This window comes from Anabrus simplex, chromosome 1 (genome assembly GCF_040414725.1).
Source record: "Anabrus simplex isolate iqAnaSimp1 chromosome 1, ASM4041472v1, whole genome shotgun sequence".
In the NCBI taxonomy this organism is placed as follows: Eukaryota; Metazoa; Arthropoda; class Insecta; order Orthoptera; family Tettigoniidae; genus Anabrus; species Anabrus simplex.
The window spans coordinates 738430314-738454643 of record NC_090265.1 but is presented as its reverse complement, the minus strand read 5'-3'; the positions used below and the strand labels follow the sequence as shown (position 1 = coordinate 738454643).

The 24330-nt window shown below is 39.0% G+C and overlaps 1 protein-coding gene across 1 annotated transcript in view; it reads right to left on the bottom strand.

The window, feature by feature from the left end:
* Positions 1 to 24330, bottom strand: part of Cdk9 (Cyclin-dependent kinase 9) — a 143065-nt gene that overhangs the window by 88225 nt on the left and 30510 nt on the right. Inside the window, exons 4-5 of the mRNA XM_067136125.2 lie at positions 18021 to 18187; positions 7677 to 7795 (exon numbers count right to left, since the gene is read on the bottom strand). Of these exons, the coding sequence (XP_066992226.1) occupies positions 7677 to 7795; positions 18021 to 18187 (286 nt within the window). The remainder of the gene's footprint in view (positions 1 to 7676; positions 7796 to 18020; positions 18188 to 24330) is intronic.

The following is a 24330-nucleotide window of genomic DNA, read 5'->3' as shown; positions in this document are numbered from 1 at the left end:
CTCACACACCGCACATAACACTATCCTCCACCACATTAACACGCAGTTACCTAGACATGGCAGATGCCGCCCACCCTCGTCGGAGGGTCTGCCTTACAAGGGCTGCACTCGGCTAGAAATAGCCACACGAAATTATTATTGTGGAAAATATATCCCCACATCTGTATTCACAAACAATAGAATAAAACTTATATATCACTCAAGGGTCATTTTTGACCCCTACGTCTTTCTAGGTAGTGCGACTCATTCCGTCTTTCTAATGTTAAAACGCTGAATACAAAAGAATTATGATTTCACTCGAACTTCGCAAATATGAAGCACACTATAGACACACCGAAGTGAGTGACAGTGCAGAAAGCTACCCCTGCACATTACAGAAGAAATGATCTTTCAAGACGCAGAGAAATTGTGAATTTAAATTACTCTGTAAGATACCTTTTTTTAAATGTAAAGTCAGCTTTGAATTAAAAGTCCTAATTTCGGTAATGGGACCGACATTGTACTTTGAATTACGAATTTTATCCCTATTTTGAATTAAACAATTTAAATAACATGCAAAACCGTACCCCATGTTTCTGGGAACGAGAGCTTCTTTGAATTTTAGGTGAGATTTTGAATTAACCGATTTCAAATTATCGAGGTTGTACTGTATCTCAATTCCACACCTGTGTTGTTAGTATACGTTTTGTAAAGTTAAAGGACAATGTGTGTTGGTGCAAGTACACAACCTTGTTTAAGCCTGTTAGTGGAAAGGAATTCTCCTGATGTTTCACTTTGGTACAATACTACCAGCATGGAGTGCTTGGATCAGTCCAGCAAAGTGTTCAGGCCAGCCAAACCATCTAAAAACCATCCACATTGTTCTTCTGAGCACTGGATCACAGGCCTTTACTAGATTATAGAACACTAAAAGAATTTAAGAAGAAACCCATCCTGAAAAGCTTTTAAGTTACACTTAGTGTTTTGTTAATTTGGTTGAGGCCCTCCCTGATGGCATGACCAGACAGGTTTGCCATCAGAACAGGATCTCGGAGGAATTTCCCATTGTTTGCTCCAAGACTGCTTGCATTATATTTGGCTGCCACGCTACATGAATCTTTTACGAACAACCCATGTGTGGAGGTTAGGTATCGTTTCGATGGAAGGCTTTTCAACCTAGCAAGAGTTTGCTCCCAGAGGCTCACAAAGGTAACCAAAATACCGTATGCAGATGATGCTGCATCACCTACACTCACAGCAGAGGAATTGCAACGGTCAGTTATCTGCTGCCAGGGCACATGTGATCGGTTAGGTCTCACCATTAACGTTCAAAAGACCAAGGTACTGGCACAACCATTCCACATTTCAACATCTCCATCTCTGATACTCCACTGGAGCAGGTAGACCATTTTTCGTACTTGGGTAGTATCCTATCTGTGCATGAAACTGTGAGCAAGACGTGGAGAAGAGAATTGGTGCTGCCCATGCAGCATTTGAACGACTGTCACACCAGGTGTTCATGAATAAAGACTTCACTGTGAAGACGAAATTCACGTGTTGCCACGCTGTTGTCATCACAACATTGCTGTATGGTTGTGAAACTTGGACCCTTTACTGACGTGACTTGAAAAAGCTTGAGCGCTTCCATCAACGAAAACTTTGAAAACTCCAAAGAAAACTCCATCCTTAGGATCAAAAGGCAAGACCATGCCATCAACATTGCCGTTCTTGAGAAAACGCATGCCAAGAGCATAGAATCGTCCATCATTGGTCATCATCTTAGATGGCTTAGCCATCAGATGAGTGATACCAGATTTCCACAATAAATCCTGTATGGTGAACTTTGTTCCAGCACTGGACCTCGTGGAGGCACTACAAGGACCAGCTTAAGTACACTATGAAGATGACAGGTCTCAATCCACAAACCTGGAACACACTTGCTCAAGACCTTTCAGTTTGGCGCTCGACCATCCCGGTTGCTGTCAATCTGTTTGAAGGGGAATGACGAAGATGTTAAGAGGCCAGGACAAAAACACGAAAACTCCGTGCAGGACAACCACGCCCTCCTCCAACAATTCTGTGCAATCTGTGTGGACGCTTATTCCAGGCTAGAACTGGTCTGTTCAACCATCCACAGACAGAATTGAATTTAATGGAAGAAGTAAATTACTCGAAAATGAGTCAAAACCGACGATGACACTAAAAGGAGACACTGCTGCTGTTCTCTGGACCTCTATAGTTGTCTAGCACAAAAGATCATTTTAGCAGTGACTCCGGAGAGAGAAAAACCTATACCGAGATTCAGGAAGTACCTCGACTGTCTAGAGGTAATTCAACAAAATTTTAGCAAAGATTTGACCAGCTATAGAGAACAGGGATATGCCATGGTAATTGCCACATGTTTCAATCGCCTTTCTTGAAGATTGTGATAATACTTCATGTCAGCATGGACCCTTCGAGTTTCCCATATTAGAAGGATCGGGGAGAAGAGCCTGGTTTCCAGAGGTAAGCCTCCACATTGAATGAGCTCAAGGAGAAATCCAGGTGTCTTTCTTGGCTTCAGACCATCAAGAGCTATACTAAATTCCTGAAAAGTTGGAGGTACTGCCATCCAAGGTTGTGCAATCTGCTGTGGCACACCTTGCAGGAAGTCTTCCGCAACATAGAACTAAGGCTTAAAAGTACGCTGAAGTGTTCTTTCCAGCCGCTCAACATGGCCTAACTGCCAGTAAGGATGGTAGTACTGTCAGCGGCTTTCAGAGTACCTAATGACGAGCGAACAGGATCATAAAGCTCCTTTATCCCAACATAAAAGTTCCATAAATCTCTAGCATATATTTGGAATTCCTTTGCCTTTTGTTACCATCACTTGTTTTTGATTTCCTTTATTTCAGTCTGGCATTTTTGTTCAAACTCTTGAAGGTATGCTCCTTTTCTCTCCATGAAAGACGGATCTTGAGTAAGGGACAGGCAGGCACTGATGAGGCTCTGAAATCTCTTCGTTATTATAGTTGAACCAGTCCTTTCTATTCCTTACATCAAAACCAATGAACCTCCTTGCTGTCTCCTTAATGGGTTTGTTTTTTAAATGTAGTCCACTCTAGTTCAACATCTTTTGTATTGACCAAATTTTTATTTTGCTGATTTAAAAAGAGTCTCTTTTAAGACAGAGCACACAGTTGTACTTTGAAGTTTGGTAATGTTGAATTTCCTCCTGGAGGGATTCAAAAAGTAGGAGCATGGTTTATGATATATGAAGAACTTTAGTCAGCAAATTAGTAGTCTGTGGTTAGTCCAGCAGTCACAGATGTTCTGTGTTTTCCTTGAAATCAGAACATCTTTTCTGTCACACTGCTAAGTAATGACAGAGTCAATGAGATGCCAGTGTTTGGAGCATGGATAAATCCACGTAGTCTTAAAGTGGTTACGTAGACGGAATTGCGTATTAGTGATGAAGAGCCCGTGCTCAGGATAGAGACTAAGTACTGTACTAGCAGTATTCCATTTGCATTATAATTTTCAAGACACTGATTACCCATGACATTCCCCCATAAACGATTTTCTTTTCCCACTCTGGTATTAAAATCACCAAGAAGACCGAGCTCGATAGCTGCAGCCGCTTAAGAACGGCCAGTATCCAGTATTCGGGAGATAGTGGGTTCGAACCCCACTGTCGGCAGCCTTGAAGATGGTTTTCCGAGGTTTCCCATTTTCACACCTTCATTAAGGCCATGGCTTCCTTCCCACTCCTAGCCGTTTCCTGTCCAATCATCGCCATAAGACCTATCTGTTATTGCAACGTAAAGCAACTAGCGAAAAAATCACCAAGAAACAAACGTTTATCTTTAGTAGCTATCTTAACAAGAACAGTGATCAGTTGGTGGTAGAATTGCTTCTTGGAATCTTCATAATTGTTTAAAGTGGCAGAATAGGTAGAGACAAGGGTAACAAAACTATCTACAGCAAGAGGAATTCAAAGAGTTGTGAGGTTAATTGACTGCAATAGGCATGAGCCGATGTTCTTTCACTATTTTTATTTTCACTGCAAATCCGACACCATAGATGCGTGGGTGTTCTGCATCCTTTCATCTTCAAAAGGTGCTGCAGTAGCCTGAGGTGGTCTCATTGATTTTTCCTTCGCCTGATAACCTGGTTTCACTCACAACAACATTGATGTCTGTTAAGTTCTATAGACATATAATTTAATTTCACAATAATTGTTTATTCCACCTATTCAATACTTTATATTATTTGCAATGCATATATTTACATTACAATGAGTCACTAGAGACTAGTTTGGACCCTTAGTAAGTAGCTACACATTTTTTGTCGAATGTTCTAATACATTACCTAGATATAAAGTAATAAAACTAGTAAAATGAGCTATACGTACAGTACAATAACATTCATTATGATATGTGGTTACATTGTCATAGGATATAAACTTCATGGTTCTGATCCGTATACCAAATGAATAACTTTACAATGGCAAAAAATGAAAGTATCCTCCTATTCAATACATCATATATTCCGTCATTAGACGGAGTAAACAAGTTCAGACATGTTTCGGCTCGTTTGAGCCATCTTCGGTGAAAAAATTAGGGGGGTTGGAATAATTTATATAATATGAGTTGAAAAAATGCTAAAAAAACATAATGAAAGCGCAAATGAAAAAACAAACAAAAGAGAGCCTAGACGGAAACAAAATAGCACAAATATACAATATTTACATCAATATGTATTGAATAGGAGGATACTTTCATTTTTCGCCATTGTAAAGTGAAAACCGTCAATACGGAATGATTCTAATATCTTGTAATACCAAATGAATGGCGAGTTGCTATAGTAGCTCCTGTGTATAAAGGAAAGGGTGATAGACATAAAGCTGAAAATTACAGGCCAGTAAGTTTGACATGCGTTGCATGTAAGCTTTGAGAAGGCATTCTTTCTGATTATATTAGACATGTTTGTGAAATTAATAACTGGTTCGATAGAAGGCAGTTTGGTTTTTGGAAAGGTTATTCCACTGAAGCTCAACTTGTAGGATTACATCAAGATATAGCTGATATCTTGGATTCAGGAGATCAAATGGACTGTATTGCAACTGACCTGTCTAAAGCATTTGATAGGGTGGATAATGGGGGACTACTGGCAAAAATGAGTGCAACTGAACTATACAAAAGAGTGACTGAATGGGTTGCTATATTTCTAGAAAATAGATCTCAGAGAATTAGAGTAGGCAAATCTTTATCTGACCCTGTAATAATTAAGAGGGGAATTCCTCAGGGCAGTATTATTGGACCTTTATGTTTTCTTATATATAAAAATGATATGAGTAAAGAAGTGGAATCAGAGGTAAGGCTTTGTGCAGGTGATGTTATTCTGTATAGAGTAATAAATATGTTACAAGATTGTGAGAAATGCAAAATGAGATCAATGTTGTGGGATGGACAGTAGGCAATGGTATGATGATAAATGGGGTTAAAAGTCAGGTTGTGAGTTTCACAAATCTCAGTTTTAATTACTGCGTTGATAGGGTGAAAGTTCCTTTTGGGAGTCATTGTAAGTATCTAGGTGTTAATATAAGGAAAGATCTTCAGTGGGGTATCACATAAATGGGATTGTAAATAAAGGGTACAGATCTCTGCACATGGTTATGAGGGTGTTTAGGGGTTGTAGTAAGGATGTAGAGAAGAGGGCATATAAGTCTCTGGTAAGACCCCAACTAGAGTATGGTTCCAGTGTATGGGACCCTCACCAGGATTATCTGATTCAAGAACTGGAAAAAAAAAAAAAAGAAAAAAAGAAAAGCAGCTTGATTTGTTCTGGGTGATTTCCGACAAAAGAGTAGCGTTACAAAAATGTTGCAAAATTTGGGCTGGGAAGAACTGGGAGAAAGAAGATGAGATGCTCGACTAAGTGGTATGTCCAGTAGCGGACCATTTATATTGGTATTAAGTGGTATGTTCCGAGCTGTCAGCAGAGAGATGGCGTGGAATGACATTAGTAGACGAATAAGTTTGAGTGACGTCTTTAAAAGTAGGAAAGATCACAATATGAAGATGAAGTTGGAATTCAAGAGGACAAATTGGGGCAAATATTCATTTATAGGAAGGGGAGTTTGGGATTGGAATAACTTACCAAGGGAGATGTTCAATAAATTTCCAATTTCTTTGAAATCATTTAAGAAAAGGCTAGGAAAACAACAGATAGGGAATCTGCCACCTGGGCGATTGCCGTAAATGCAGATCAGTGTTGACTGATTAAATTGTAATCCCATATAATTATTAAATTAATGTCGTAATGGTCCACCTTTCAATACTATAAAATGCTATATTCTAAATTACATTAATTAGGGACTAGTTTCGGCTGGGGCTGGCCATCCTCAGCCTTAATGTACAACATCTAATAACTAAACAAATGCACATGCACACTATTGACATAAAACAAATGAAACAAATATATATAAATTGACAATAAAAAACTGGGATGAAATTATGAGTAAATTAGAAATAACTAGGTTCTAAATTCTTGCATCTTGAGTACGCTCATCAGCGAGACTCTTTCATGTCCAATGACTTGCATACGGCTAACACCACTCAAGTAGATTTGGTGACCGACTACGGGATCAACATTTACTAGTTCCCGTTTACAATTGAATCAAGGTATACAGTATTTCTGCCAAAATACCTGAGGCCAGCGATCCCATTGCCAAGCCATCTTGTTGGTAAATAACACCATCGAACGTGAAAAGTTATTGTTTACAACTCATTTTAGTATAGGTATGAAATCTTGGATCTCTAATTTACTTAGGTGGCTGTCTTTGTTTAAATTATTTTCAATTATGGGAATTAGTTTTGATACTTGTATGCTAGGGTACATATTTACGATATTAAAGGAATTAATAGAATGATCGGGTTGTATATTGAACTTATTTCATTTATCTATTAGCTCATATGCCGGCCTCGTGGTGTAGGGGTAGCGTGCCTGCCTCTTACCCGGAGGCCCCAGGTTCCATTCCCGGCCAGGTCAGGGAATTTTGCCTGGACCTGAGGGCTGGTTCAAGGTCCACTCAGCCTACTTGATTAGAATTGAGGAGCTATCTGACAGTGAGATAGCGGCCCCGGTATAGAAAGCCATGAATAACGGCCGAGAGGATTCGTCGTGCTGACCACACGACACCTTGTAATCTGCAGCAGGCCATCGGGCTGAGCAGCGGTCCTTGGTAGGCCAAGGCCCTTCAAGGGCTGTAGTGCCATGGGGTTTGGAGGTTTATTAGCTCATATGTATTTTTGATAAACTTTTTAGATAGTTTTTATTCATATATCCATTAGTACGTTTTCTTGCTTAACACATCTTTTTCCTTGTACCCTGCAGAAACGCCTAAACGAGGTTCCACTAACGCGTTCCATTTCCATTACTCATAGAACTTGCAACAGAGCAACAAGCTATTGACATAAATGTGTTGAAAAGTAATGCTGTGAACATTAAGTGTGATAGTTATGCGAGTTAAGTTTTTCTGAGATTGATCACCAAACTGACTAGATTACGTCAAAATTGAACCCTTATCACTTTATCTTTAACACTTCATTTTACTATCCAAAATTCATATTTTAATCATGCCTTATTTCAAAATGATTGAAATTATATACATAGTCCACTCTTGTCTGCAAAGAAAGAAAATATCAGATACTGACCTGTTTGCTTGGCCATTTTTGTTAACACTAAATGCTCGGGCCAATCCAAAGTCAGCAAGTTTGAGAACACCGTTCTTTGTGATAAGAACATTGGCAGCTTTCATATCTCGATGAAGAATCTGAAACAGATTCCAGATGTTAAGCACATCTTGGAAGTGTTTTCTATCGTAAACTTTGGAATTTATAAAGGAACAAAGAAATTTCAATGAACAATGAAGAAATAATGTACTTAGCTATAATGACAGATCAAGATGAGACCTGGCCAGTAAAAGAGAAGGATGAAAATCAAATACAGGAAGCAGAAAAAAAAATTCTGACAAATGTTTTACTAAAGGCAACGAAAGGCAGAGTGAGAAATGAAGAAGTATGGAAAGATTTTAATTAGTAAAAAGGATAAAAATATATGAACAAACCCTGCACACTAATTTTAGGAAGATAAATTTGGGAAAGAGTTATTTTTGTATCTGTAGAGCTTCGTAAATTCAAACAACTAGGCGCATGTAAACTTCAAAATATACCAAAGACTGGTCTGCATTACCAGAGTAAATATGAATTTCTCTGACACAAACACATAACAAATGTGTGGAAATTCACAATCTTTTCTTTATAATTGGCTGGGAGATGTTACACAATGCTAGTTTTCCTTAAAAAAAAACTGAAGTTATTTTGTTCAAAAAGACACAAATAGCCGTATTATTTATCGTATGTCCGACTCATTGGCTGAACGGTCAGCATACTGGCCTTCTGTTCAGAGGGTCCCGGGTTCGATTCCCGGCCGGGTCGGGGATTTTAACCTTAACTGGTTAATTTCAATGACACGGGGGCTGGGTGTATGTGTTGTCTTCATCACCATTTCATCCTCATCACGACGCACAGGTCACCTACGGGTGTCAAATAGAAAGACCAGCACCTGGCGAGCCGAACCCATCCTGGGATATCCTGGCACTAAAAGCCATACAACATTTCATTTATCGTATTGAATATTACGAAATATTCCATCGTTGGTCGGCCACAGCTGCTGCAGGAGAGCAATATCGAACTCTTAAATCTTGGGGTCGTAGCGGGAATAATTCGGTCACGATCTTAACCATATGATGGGGTTCAGAAGAGAGCCTAACTACTTGAAATGAAGAGCAAATATGTACTTACTAACTTTCATTGACTCAATTAACTGCACAAAAAATTCATTTATATAAAATCCTTGGTCAAGAAAAAATTTAATTATTCCATGTTTCAAACGCAGTCACATTGCATGGCGTTAGTTTTATTGATTACAGTATTGAAGAACTTTCTTCGGAGAAAAATAGAAATATCACAGATTAGTGGATGGCAAAACAGAAAAAGTGAAAAGAAAACCTGAAAATCGGGCACCTATTGATCCAAACGATAACTGAGAATTAATCCACACGATCCGTGGAAAATCTGACCTTCAACAAGTAGAATGCCAGATTTACTCTTAACTAAGGTTATCCATCAGTCAAATACCCTATCAGGTATGGGAACACCCGCCGAATGGACCCTTAATTGAACCAAATTGACTATCAGTTGCTTTGGATAGGTTGCGAAATATTACTGGAAAACATGGTGTTCACTACAAGTTAACAGCAGCATTCACAACTGAAAATAAAATTCCACCATGTATTGTCATCTCGTGACACCCTTAAGTTATAAAATAATCCCGATGCTGAAACGTGCATCACCCAAACAGCTGTTCAGAAGGAACTAACAACAACACGATCCGAGAGGATCTTACGTTACGTCGTTTTGAAGGAACAAAAATTCATTCATTCATTTATTTAGCTTCCATAGACTGTACAATTACATATTTTGAAATATGCAAACGGCGAAATGCAGGAAACACTTATTCATCACGCATACAGAAGAAATGCCAAACACTGAAGTTAAATAAAAAGTGGTAAATCACTTGAAAAATATTATTATAAAACCAACTTTCAGGTTATAAATGGTTACGTTATGCTTAATAAAATTACAAGTCCACATGGTAAAATAAAATAAAAACACAAGAATTCTTTCCTTTACAACAACGACTACTATCACAGATCCATCTACTTATTGTTTGTCCCAACACACAACCTACAAAATCATTAATTGACCACACTCAACTACGTATAAAATTGAAAAAAAAACCCGACAAAATTTAAAATAAAATATATTTCCGGCTGACGAATCGAACCCGCATTCGTAACTCAAGTCTCACATAAATAAGTTAAGTATCAACACGCACACTAGCAAAGCAATCGGACGTCAGAACGACAAAACAATTAAGTCCGTAAATGAAGTAAAATACTGAAGTTCAATGAACCCAAACACGCGTGGCACACTGCAATAATATTCAATCACCGTCAGCTCAGTACCCAATATTGGACAACCCTCACGTTCAGGCCACTAGTGGTTCCATAATCTTAGGTAAACACCTTCCAGCTGGTGAGGGCTGTGCGCAAACATGGCCTCAATGTTACTTAGCTAACACTCTTCACATTGCATACACTACTGCAGACACTTCCATCACTCAAGTCACTTCGCAAAAACACCTAATCTAAGACTTCAGTATATACAGCCGACATCCTGAACCTATTGTCGGGCCTACCTAATGTCTACACACCCTAACACTAACCTATATGTACACACACACACACACCTTCCTAAACCTATCATTGAGCACACAACGAAACAAATCTTGCCAGAGAATGAACGCAAGTCGGGAAATGCAATTAAGTCCCTACCTTGTTAATAAAACGTGAAATTGAAAATAAATAACGCGTGGCAAGCAATCCACAACTCAAACACGAATTAGACATACACAATGAAGTTTAAAAAAATAAAATGACTTTCAATACACGTCTAACATTACGTGAATATCGCCCAAAACAGTAATCTTCACCACCGCAAAAATCCACAACGTAACTCTAGGGTGAGGCCCTCAAATCGCCTACCATCTTACTATTCCAAACAAATCGTATCCATGACTATCCAGTGAAGCGAAATCCAATGAATCTACACAGCCAAACCATCACTTTAATAACGTCCAATATCTCATCCCACACTGTTTCCGCTTTAATGATAAATTATCGTCTCGTAATTTATGAAATTTACTGATTGGAAAGTTATCATTACATTCAAATAACTGACCGTGTATTCAGAATGCTCTTCTACCTTTGAGGTCGTATCCTATAATATTCATTATGCTGATTTTACGTAAACTATTCACTTGGATTTAAATACCAAGAGTTACAATCTTCAACAGAAATTATTTTTCACTTGGAATCTTAACTTGAAATCTTACTGTGCATCAGAGAGCACTCACTTCGAACCAACCTTCGCTTGGTCAGCTGCTCCGGATTGTTAGCGGAATATACTACAGCCTGTATCAAAAATTCTTCGCCATCAACAAATATAGCCTGTCTCAAAAATTCATCCTCATCGCCTCTCACTGCGGCATTACATGAAATACAGGCTTCCTCTGCCTTCAACATCTATACAACTCTTATCTCAACATATCATTTCGGAACAATCCATTCTTCTGTTTCAAGACTTTTCAAACCGCAATCCTCTCGTGACAAACAACTTTTATAAAATCCTTTTTTTTTTTTTCCATTTATTTTACTACAACTTTTGGACCTCAGGAATACAACACACCGTGATTTCCCATATCACCGACATACACGATGTCACAAAATTACCTTCCCACACAAAAAACAAACAACTTTATCAGACTTTACCAGATTTCGAGATGAACGCAAATCTTATTGAACATAACTCCTAAATACACTTTTAACATAGAAAAATTTTATCCCACGGTAAATATTATTATTTCTACAAAAAATTTCTGAACTCATACGATATCCGAAATTAAGACATTCATCACTACATGATCGTTATCACCTTCCTAATTTTAACTCAATTTGAACAATATCTCAAAGAATATTAACACATTATTTAAACTTCGCATTTTATACCTTCTCGACATGAATTTTACAGCCCTGAAGAGTTTCACACGACGACCAGAAATGTAATACATTCGCCTCATCATTATTAAATATCAATTCATCACACGCATTGATGTGGTTGGTTGCGACAAACAATATTCTAATTACAACATTGATAAAAGATAGTTACAGACCTGTAATCTTAGCCGTCATCCTGGACTTCTGGCTGCATTTAGCCAGCAGGCCTTGTGCCTAGCCTTCCATGGCTACATTTGACATCATCTTCTTATATATATAACTTAAACAACACAAAAATTTACACTCGGTGTCGATCAACACCGAAAACGCCGCACTTTCTTCGCGTTTAACACGCGACAAGCACTCTTCTCAAATGGCGACTGCCACTGTTTTCCTAAGCTCTGCTTTCGTTCAGCCTACCGCTGGCCAGGTGTTCCAAACAGATAAGAAAATCAGACCTCGCGGCCAGCCTCCAGACTTCTCTTCAACAAATATTAGACATACACAATGAAACACAGAGAGAAACTCAGCTACGTGTTTTAACCAAATCTCTAAACCTTCAAAGTTCCCATCGGCGGCTGTTCAGGAAAATCTCTACCACCTTCTACTTTAATATTCTATTTGAACCATAGACACGAATATGTAACAAGTTACTTGGAGAACAAAACCATGCACTTTTCTGCAGACGAGTGGCGTGGCTTCGCCGTTCAGACAACCAGATAGAGTGTGTAAAATAGACGGAGGTTTCTTTTATACCCTCTGGGAGGGACGCCACCCTCTCCACGAGACTTGATTGCACAATCTGCTAATTCCACATCCAATGGACCAATTTTCTTGAAATTTGTTCCATCGGACAGACTTACGATTCATTAAGGTGTTAATTTCACTTTTTTCCCATACTTGCAACGGGCGAAATGAATTATTTCTGCCCTGGCGTTTCGTGGGTTTTTCGTCATCCATTGGCCTTGCCACATGCCGCTAATTTGGGAGCTGGACACAAAATTTTCCCCAGGCTTAACTGCATTTATATTTACCCTGGGGGTTCTATCTTCACATACGGTTTATGAATAATTTAGATCCTTTATTCCTCGATTTACCTTGTCGTCAAAATCTCTTGTTATGAAGGATTTCTTGAATTTGACAAATTATCCAATACTCGAGGTCCACCGAAGTGCCCCGGCATTTCACGAGCTCGTGGCTCGCTCGTCACGGAGAGTTGTGTTCCCATGAGAGAGCCAGACTCTTGAAATAAAAACATGGCTACTCTCAAAAAGTAGTTTGTAGCTGAAATAAATATTTGGATTTTTTTTTTTTTCATCGTAGAATTATGGGTTTGGTATGATGAAAGGAGGAATATCAGCTATTTACAAAATATGTACAAAAATCACACATATATACACTCTCAAGTTCATAGAAATATTCACAATACTATGTCCAGATGGTTAATCTACTCACGAGTTTCTTGTGTTAGGTTGTGGAGATCTTTAATTGAGCCTCTGAACACTCTGAGGGGACATTCGAGCACTATATGACCCATGGTTTGCTGTTCTTCACTGCAGTCGCAATGAGGAGAGGACTTACATCCCCACTTGTTCAGTATTGCTCCAAACCTTCCCTGGTCAGTCCTTATCCTATTCAGTACAAACCACTGCCATAGAGGTGAATGAAAGCCTGCGGACTGCTCCCAAGGAGTTTTAATTAAGTAATGATGTGTCAGAGTTTTAGCTCTGCCACTGATTGTTCCATGCATCTAGTATTTTGAACTGATTGACTTGCAGATTGATTGCTGTTTGCCACGATGGTTGACTGGACTTTAAATCGCTGCGGTAATAATACTGAACAATCTGAATGTATTGGTAACAGTGGGTTGTTTTCAATTTTCTTAGATGTGTTCAGCAATGACTGAGATCTTCTTAGGGGTGGGGGTGGAATGTTACTTAGAACTGATAGCCAGTGCGTGTTAGTAGATCGAATACATCCTGTGATGAGGACGAATAGTCTTAAAACCATATGAGTACACATCCAGATCTAACTGTGTGTGATTTTTATTTGTGGTGTAAACTGAAAGAAAAAGGGTATCGAACAAATCCTCACACATTGGAGGAACTGAAAGAAAACATTATGAATGAAATTAGAAACATTACAGTAGCAGAACTCACTCGCGTCAGCCAGAATGTGGTTACCACATACGTTTGTACATTCCAGGATCCACATTCCAGCGCCTTTTATTAGGTAAGATTCCATATGAGATTGTATACATGCTGAGGTGCTGCTGTAGCGAAGAGTATAAACACCATCTGAGTTTATATGAGAGACCCTGTACTTCCTTCTCACAGTGCAAATATCAATTTGCTCTGCCTCTTCAATACTGCGAAGATTTTATCAGCCATGGAGTAATATAATGATAATTCATGCCAGCCATCCTGAACACTTGCTATACTTAAACCAAAGCCACACAAATGACGTGATATGTATGCAACACACTTCTTGTGGCGGGAAAAGAGTTGTCAACACAGTGGGTGGAAAAATGTAAATTCTTACATTTCTAAATGTCAAGAGCACTGTACCAACCTTGATGCAGATAATACCTGCATCCCAAATTTTGAAAAAGGTGCAGGAATTCTGCAGTAGATTGATGTGGTTTGGACATGGTAAACAGGAGAGAGAACGTTTAAACAAATGATGAAATTACAAAAAAGAGAAAAATGAAGCCAAGGAAGTCGATAATAATGGAAGTTAGGAAGAGAAGAAAGCAATAGGACCTGGAGTGGAATCCAGTGACAGATGAGGAAGTAAACTGGAGAAGGGCCATTTTTGCCCCAATCTGGATAACAGGAAATGATAATGACAATGCAGAACAAAAGAAGGAACATGATTTCTGATAAAACAGATGATTTCACAATCCGTACTTGTAGACATGGTATGGGCTTTTCGGCTTATGCCATGTAAAGAAAACAAGGTGATACTCTTTATGTTTCGCAGAGAAATTTGCTCCACGTCTTCAGAAGAAAATTTCGACTGTTCATGAGAGAGACTTCAACAATAATGGGGGTTTGAATTTACGAAATGCTAACCGTTGGTTGCTGTAAGTGGTACGCCCATTCGTCATTAACAAAGTGCAAGGAACTAGATCTTGAAGAAGGAAGTGCAAAGAGGTGATATATATAAGATGTGTTATACTGACATGCGCGGCAGAGACCTCAGCACTGACAAAAAGACAGGAGAGTAAAATCTAGGCTAGGGAGATAACATTTTTAAGACAGGGTAAGAAATGAGGATGTTAGGAATGAAATCGGAGTGGAAAAGCTTTGATGGAGGAAAGGCACTTTCCGCTGTTTGACGGTGATTCGTCTGTCAGATACATTAAGCCTTGGTGTTATTCGACAGGAATAGGACAGTGGGTTCCACCAACAATTGCAAGTTATCCACGAATCATATCACATTATGATCTAGATGTTGATTCCCACAGGGAACCTGAAATATTTGTCCCGAATGAGTAAATTTATAATACCAATGTAGTTGGTCCATTATTGGCCATTATAAACTTTCCAGCTATCTCATTCCTGGTTGCCAGTGTTTCACCCCCTAAGTTGAGCTCATCAGTTGGTAAATAGCACACCCACCAAGACGCATAGCTAGTGCATACTCTGGAGGCCAGTGCGTAGGCTACTCGGAGCCACCGGCAGTGCCAAGGCACTATGAAAGACATTGTCTCATTTCGAAAAATTGATGCCTGCCTGGCCATCAGATAACATAGATGTTGATTCCCATAGAAACCTGAAATATTTGTGCCGAATGAGTAAATTTATAATACCAATGTAGTTGGTCCGTTATTGGACATTATAGATTTCCCACCTATCTCATTCCTGGGGCCTATTCCATGAACGAACTTTGCAACTTTTCACTTTGCACTTTTCAGTTCAGATTTTGTTCCACCATCACTTTTCAGATTCAGCTTGCAAAGTGAAAAGTTAGGAATATTTTCACTTTTCAAGCCTGTTACGTTCCTCCATTGGTACAGAAATGCAAAGTGCAAAGAAATGAAGTGAAAAGTTTTCATAAATCTTGCAAAAAGATGATTCCCTTTTCATATGTTAATTAACAAGTATGCACACTAGTTTCTCGGCGTAGAATTTGGTTTAGTGATATAAACACGTTTAAATTGAAATAATAAATAAGGTAGTTCAACCTATTCAATACAAATAAATACGAAATGTAGTGTTACATTCCTATTTAATTATAAGCGGAAGCGGTACCGGTTTCGACCCCAATCCGGGTCATCATCAGCCGAATAAAACGCAAAAAACAATGCATAGGTAAGAAAGAAATTAAAGATCAAGTCCCCACAAAAACAGCTGAAGAGGCAATGTAAAACAACGGGGATAGGCACTGTAAAATTCAGAAGAAGTAGAAGGTAAGTCACTTAAAAGAAGCAAGGCACAATCTTCTGAACAGCAGCATAGCACACGCAAAGTTCGGCATTGTCTCATAATGTTTACGAGAAGCGGAGAACAGTTAAATGAGCCAGCTTGCATACACTATCAGGCGCGAAGTCACAACACAATCCAACAAATATGAAGATCCAAAATCGTGCAGAAGCCGAAGACAAGTAGCTCAATTGAAGTAAATTGCCAGCTCCCGAAGATCAGCGCAACATATTCAACGTCAGGCACTGTACTTTCAAATGCCGATGGAACTCGATGAATAGCTTAATGATCCAGTATTTGCTTTGGTCGTGAAAATGTATATATATGCATATAATACAATTCAATATAATTGAAATATGTAACTAGGATCTTGTAGATTTTTTACAACAGTTACCTATGCATTGTTTTTTGCGTTTTATTCGGCTGATGATGACCTGGATTGGGGTCAAAACTGGTACCGCTTCCGCTTATAATTAAATAGGAATGTAACACTACATTTTGTATTTATTTGTATTGAATAGGTTGAACTACCTTATTTACTATTTCAATTTCATTGTCATACATTTCAATACGGAACATTATGAAATTTTTATCTTTAAATATGTCCGACTTGTTGGCTGAACGGTCAGCGTCAGTTCAGAGGGTCCCAGGTTCGATTCCCGGCCGGGTCGGGGATTTTAACCTTAATTGGTTAATTCCAATGACACGGGGGCTGGGTGTGTGTGTTGTCCTCATCATCATTTCATCGTCATCATCATCATGACGCACAGATCGCCTACGGGCGTCAAATAGAAAGACCTGCACCTGGCGAGCCGAACCCGTTCTGGGATATCCCGGCACTAAAAGCCATACAACATTTCATTTCATCTTTAAATATAAACTACACGTTATGATGTGAGCTTTTGTTTAGCATCAAGTGAGGACAGTGATGAAGAATCCAATAAGAGAATGTACAAAGACAGGATTAATTTTCATAACCTCACTTCGACGTAATTTCGCGAGTGATTTCGTATTACCCCAACACAGACTGACTATATTCTTGAAATGATCGATCATTTATTGAAACATGCAACAAAAAGAAGTCAATTCCTTTCCGAAAAAGAACAAAGGTTAGTAAATGGTGCTGCATGGTGTAGCAGCAATGCATGGGACATCAAAATCAATTATTTGCTGAACTGTTACCAAAGTCGTAGATGTTATGGTAAATGTAATATTTCCTAAAACAGTACGTTGGCTTGATAATCCACTTAATATAGCGATGGGATTTCTAATGAAGGGTGAATTTCCTTCTGTGTGTGTGGATGTGCTGACAGTACTCTCGTTAACATTGATGTGTCTGTGTCATCATTTGAAAGATTAAAGTTGTCAAAAAAGGATGTAATGTTTCTCCTTGACAACTTCCAGCATAGCCAGCTTCTTGTAAAAACATTTCTTTCCCATGATAACGGTACGACAATTATACCGCCAAGTTCGCCGCGAAAAGTAAAGCATTAAAATCATAGAGTATTAGGCCTATACAGTTTGCTCATGGAATAAACTCGATCGGATCACTCATTCGCAAAGACTATTCACTTTGCGAAGAAATTGAAAAGTACAACCTAGTTCATGGTGGTACAGAAAGACTTTGCACTCTGCAAGAATTGAAAAGTGCAAAGTTGAAAAGTTGCCAGCGTTTCGCCCCAGCGTGCTAAGTTGGGCTCATCAGTTGGCAAATAGCACACCCACCAAGACGCATGGCTAGTCCATACCGTGGAGGCCACTGCGTAGGCTACTTGGAGCCACCAGCAGTGCCAATGCACTATGAGAGACTTTGTCTCATTTCCAAAAATTGATGCCTGCCTGGCCATCAGATGATATAGATGTTGATTCCCATAGGGAACCTACCCACAACATCCACGAGTACTGCTAATGTGACATGAATACAAAGAGAGGGAGATAACCTCAAACCTTACCTTGTTACTGTGTATATAGTATAAACCATTAAGTAATTGTTGCATGACTTTCTTGATTTCCCCCAAACTGAACTTCACATTAACGTTGGAGAGAAGGCCAGCCAGGTCGTGCTCACAGAAGTCAAACACCAGGTAGAAAGTTGATCTGTACCTATTGTGAGACGTTGCTGAAACAAACAATATTCCACTAGGTCAGTGCAAGTAACAAGGATGCCAATAACAGTGTTACTCATTTACCACCACCAGATGCCCATGTTTTGCAAGGACAGTCCCAGAGACCCCAGCAAAAATCTGGAACACTCAAATGACTACTCAGCTTTTACTGGAGACAGTGGTGCCAAAGCTAACAACAAGTCTCTGTTAATAAGGATGTTTGACACATTTCGTTACAAAGTGGCGATGGATTTCTGAATCCATTACAAAAGTATGGATTTTTCTACCAAATTCCGAGGCAAAATACAAATTAATTATATTCACTATAGAAGATGAACACTCTCATTATTGTGTTTCTTTGCATAAGTTGGTAGGAATGATCTCATCATGTGCAGAAATATGTGCTAGGTGAACTCTCTAGTTTTTTTCTGCTCACAGTATTTTACATCAGGTAATCAAGCAGAAAATTATTACACAGTGCTATAATCAGTTCATACGGTACAGTTTTCAGTCGAAATTTAAGTTCTTATATAACCTTTATCGGACAACTGGTCGAAATATCCACTGGAGAATTACACCTTGAAAAAGACGAGCGGTTGAAATTTCAACCACACCCAAACTCCCCCATAAGGACGAGCGGTTGATAACCATGTAATTTTCCTTGCATTTTGCTGTGAATTCTGGCTTATGAAAATGATCTACTCGATTTGTTAGTAGTACATGAGTCACTACAATGTGCACAATAATGCGCATAAGAATCAGGTGGCTGCTCTTCCCGCTACAAATAAAGCAATTAGTTCCTTATAAGCAGTGAACATGGCTAAATGTGCGGGAATGTTATGTTCCGTTTTCAGGACGAAGTGACGAAGGGAAATTTTGATGGATTCAGATTCCTATGAAGATGTAATATCTGTATCTGAATCAGAAGAACCTGGGTCTCCTCATGAAAGGAACAGTGTTGTGCGTGGAAGTGAGTGTGACGTGGGCGATTCAGAATGGAGAGACAAGACTGTCCGGAGACAAAGCAAATGTGCACGTGTTTACTGGCCCTACCCCTGGATTATCCAGCTTAGGGAATGAACATTTAAATTGAGACTCACCTCCACTAGGAAATTTTAAATTGATATTTACTGATGAACTTTTCGGAATACTTCTTGGAGAGACAAACCGTTATGCATTTCAGACTTTAGGTGCAGATCATAAACAACCAGAAATTCAGATGCATGAACTACCGTTTCTTGGCCATAATTGTACAGATGGGTCACTGCCAGAGAGACACTCTGAAGGATTACTGGTCTACCCAAGAGCAGTATTACACTCCTTTCTATTCGAAGACAATGACGCGTGACCGCTTTCTGTACATTCTTAGAGTTCTACATTTCGAAAATAATGGCAACGCATCTGACAAAACTGACCCCAGGTATGATCGACTATGGAAAGTACAAAACATATTCAATTACCTCAATGACAAAATTTCTTCCATATACAACCCAACAGAACACCTGGCAGCTGATGAAGTGATAGTCCTATTCAAAGGTAGAGTGATCTTCAAGTAGTACATACCAAAAAAACATAAGCGGTTTAGTATAAAACTGTACAAGCTCTGCGACAGAAATGGTTACACATATGATATGACGGTCTACTCTGGGAAACAACGGCAAAATGCCACAGCGAACATCAATTCTATGCATGGAACAGTTTTACAGCCAACAAGGAAAGCGGAGGCTGTAGACCATAAATAGTTCATGGACAATTACTTTTCCTCTCCTGCCCTCTTCAATGATTTGCATGGAAGGAAAGTAAAAAGCTGTGGCACCGTCCGACACAACCAGAAGGACATGCCAAAAAAATTCGGACCTAAAAATTTGAAACTGAAAGGAGATATTATTAGCAAAGTGAAGGGAAAGCTGTGTGCAATAAGTTGGAAAGATAAGAGGAAAGTGTATTTGCTAACTAACATGCATAATCCAACACCATCCGGACACTTTATTGATGACAAAGGGATTGCACCGAAACCTGCAATAATCGAGGGCTAAAATGCACGTATGGGTTATAGTGACAAGAATGATCGTACGGCCAACAATTACGATATTTCCCGCCGAACATGGAAGAGGACAAAGAAACTATATTTCTATCTGCTGAACATCTTTATTTTGAACGCCTTCATCATTCACAAGTCGTGTGAAGGAAAGCTGTCTCAAAAGGAGTTTGTGAGCTACTTGTTAGGAATCTAATACAAGCTGCTCAAGACATGAACCCAGAACTACCATCTACTAATCTTGGCAGACCGGTTACCAGTGTTGCACGTCTCTCTCAACTTGAAGTGATAAGTTGTAAACATTAGTCTAACAAGGGATCATCTCGCAGGTGCAAACTGTGCTCAGAGAAAGGAAAGACACCAAGGTCGAATTTCCATTGTGAGGAATGCAGTGTAGCACGTTGCGTATATCCTTGCTTCAAAATGTACCACACGAAAAGTACGTTTTAAGGTCCATGTTTTCACCTTCTTCTTTACAAAATCATTCATTCGAATGTTTTTTTTTTTTTGCCTCGAGAAGTGTGATTTGATATAAAACAATAAGAACAAAATAACTTGCCACTTCCTTGTACAGTCTTCACCTCAGCGTGGCTGTTTCCTGTCACTGCGTCAACAGATTAGTTTCCTGTTACTGACATTGCCTGACCTTAGAATATAAATTGCCATATCCCGCAATACTATTGCTCCATATCTAATGATTGACTCAGGCAGGTTTTCATCTCATGTAGAAGGTTTTCTTACGAGCAATATTGTGTACAAATTCAAAAGTAATGTAGTGTAATAAGAGATTAATTGGATTTATACTAAATTGTTCCTACTGTTTTATAAATCCTTTACTATCATCCCATTCCCCATTTTGTATGGAATAATCCAATCTTTATTCGAAGCTGTTCTTTCAAAATTTCTAATTTCTACGAGAGTATGACTGTGTAGTTCATGCTGTTGCTAGGGAAAAAACTCCGGCTGGCATGGACTCGGACCTTCCTAACACTCCGTCTGCCTAGGGACCTGTGCGCGCGGCCGCTCGTACGATAAAGGTTACACAAAATAGTGCTATGGTAGTAACAACTATTTCCTTTTGATAGTTTCACCGCCACAAAGAAAAAAAGGAAATTACCAGGAGAACTTAAGAAAGGACCAAAAACAAAGCCAAAAATAAAAATTTATAAAAGTGAAGAAGAAGAAGACGAAGTAGTAAGTTCTTTCATGCATAGCTGGTAAAGAGGGCTTCAGAACATTCCTAACATGTAGTAGTGGTAGTAGTAGCAGCAGCAGCAGCAGCAGTAGTAGTAGTAGAAGACGAAGAAGAAGCGCATCCAGAATTCATTGGAATGGCAGATTTTGATGCCTGTATTAATACTAACGGAGGGTACCTCAAACATTTCATGAGGTACAGAATGTTCCTGTGTGTTTATGTACGAGTACTAACATGGAAAAAAAGGTTGCACATATAACGCATTTTCTTCTACGTCCTGTCTTACTGTTACACCGTGTACATCAGCGGTGGCCAGGAATGTTGCACCTGTGTGACAGACTGATATGCTGCGCGATGAGCTGGCCTCATGGTTGCATGGCTCCTCCCAGCGTGACCGACTCAGGAGGGTAATACTGCTCTCCCTCTCCACCAACTAACAATACTGCAACACCACAGACATCTAGTCATAGCAGTCGTCCTTCTGAGTCCTAAAATTTCACACCACACATTGTTTTATTATTTTACTGTGGTTTATACATCATATACAATAAATACATACAAATTCATACGATATGTCTGTTCAAGTAAACATGTGACAATACATTCTATTTAACAAGACATCACATACGAAATGCTATTGTATCATATTCTTCTTTTGTGGACAGTGTTATAGTGACGCAAATTTCCGGTGTCCGCCGATAGTCTGATGACAAAAAATTTTCCGTCGGGCATGAAGAACGGCACTTCCCAGTCGTTTTAAAAGATTGCAAACTTTTACCACTTCTCTTTTTTTATGAGCTTTTCATAACGCAATGCGTTTTGGAACAGCACTTGCAATGAACCGCTGTCTTGAACCGTGTATGCTCTTCCTAGCCTTCAAACTCATACAATACAGCTGGCCAACTCTACGGTCAGTGCTCCCCACCACATTATATCTCTCACTCCCTGAGAGCGGACATGCCTACCAAGCTCTTCATGCGTGCGAAGTCGGTGTGCGGCGACTGCACACACTGCGAACTATGCAGCGTTTGGGCACTACTGCTGTATATCTTCACTTACCAGTATTTAATTTTATCATTACAGCAGTGCAAGAACTGAAAAGCGCTAGAAAAATACTGTATGCATTTTCACAAGAAAATAGAGTATTTCTATCATGCTCAGAATCTTTTTACTATGTTCTTTCAAACAAAGAACTGCTAAAATCGATTCATTAATCTGTTAAGTTTCATGATAAATCACAAGGTCAAAAATTTTCATTGGGAATGAACTTACAGTAATTTATTAAAATGTATTGCATGCTACACGATTTTCATCCCAATTACAGCATTCTTTGTGACACAGAGTAGAATTACAAATAATTATTAATATTATCCAGCCTAACATTATTAAAACCAAGCTCGATAGCTGCAGTCGCTTAAGTGCGGCCAGTATCCAGTATTCGGGAGATACTAGGTTCGAACCCCACTGTCGGCAGCCCTGGAAATGGTTTTCCGTGGTTTCCCATTTTCACACCAGGCAATGCTGGGGCTGTACCTTAATTAAGGCCACGGCCGCTTCCTTCCCACTCCTAGCCCTTCCCTGTCTCACCGTCGCCATAAGACCTATCTGAGTCGGTGCGACGTAAAGCAACTAGCAAAAAAAAAAAACTTTATTAAACCTAATCTAATCTAACATCTTATTGCAGGCTTTGGCTTATAAGATACTGTTCCAAAATACCGTACTTTACTTGAGTATTAGACCCCCCCCCCGGCTTTTTGAAACAAAGAAAATGAAAAAAATAAATCTTGCATATAAGACCCCCAACGTAATTCGTCAGAGAAGAATAATGATTCCGCTTCGAAGCGGGTACAAGTCTTATTGCAGCTCTGATGACATCACACGCAATGAAAACGCATCGAATCCATGCGGTACATCTGTGTTTCGTAGTTAAGAAATGTCCACCTCCATAGCGTAGGTCTACTGCAGCACTGATGAAGTCGCACAAATAGGTGAATAGGCCTAGCTTCGTGTCCGCCTTCTCATTGCAAGCATGCATCAGTCATGCTATATGTCTGTGTTTTGTAGTTAATAATGTCCGCCAGCATAATGGTTAGCACAATTAATTGCTGTTCTCAGGAGTCTGACTTCGATTCCCGGTACCGTACTGCCAGAGATTTACGAATGGCAGGAAGGTTGATATGCGGTAAAAGCGGTACATGTAACTCCCCTCCACTGGGGGGTGTCTAAAAAGAGCTGTACCACCTCGGAATGAGGAAACGAGTTTACTTTAGCTGAGAAATATTCGCGGTTGTTGCTACTTATACAGCAGGTGAGCTCATTAACAAAGGGGTCGTTTAATATCTTGTAACTCGGGCCAATATAGGTAAATATTTGGAGAGAAGTAAAAACCGTGATAAAAGCTATCCAATTATAATGATTGTTTTACTCGCAAACGTACCTAACAAATAATAATAATAATAATAATAATAATAATAATAATAATAATAATAATAATAATAATAATAATAATAATTTTATGTCCATCGTACTTTAAACGATTTTTGGAGACGCCAAACAAAACATACTATGGTAAGCGTTAATTAAAAGAGAGACAACGAACGTACATAATTAAACATTATAATAAAATGCATTACCGCCACACCTGTAGATAAATGCGGTATATTTTCCTGTTATTTATTTTTATTCTTTCTGTCGAGGAACTTTTGGCACTATCAGGGCAATAATATACCTAACCTAAACAATGTGGTCTGTCTTATCTCATGGACAGCTGTTTACGTAAATCCTGATGTGATAAATGTAGAGAACAAGAATGAAATGTACTTAAAAATAAGGGTCTGTGTTTCAACAGCCACAGTTATTAAAAGAATGTTTCCAGTTACTATGTATTACATTCAGATGTACAACTCGTAACATACGCTAGTTAT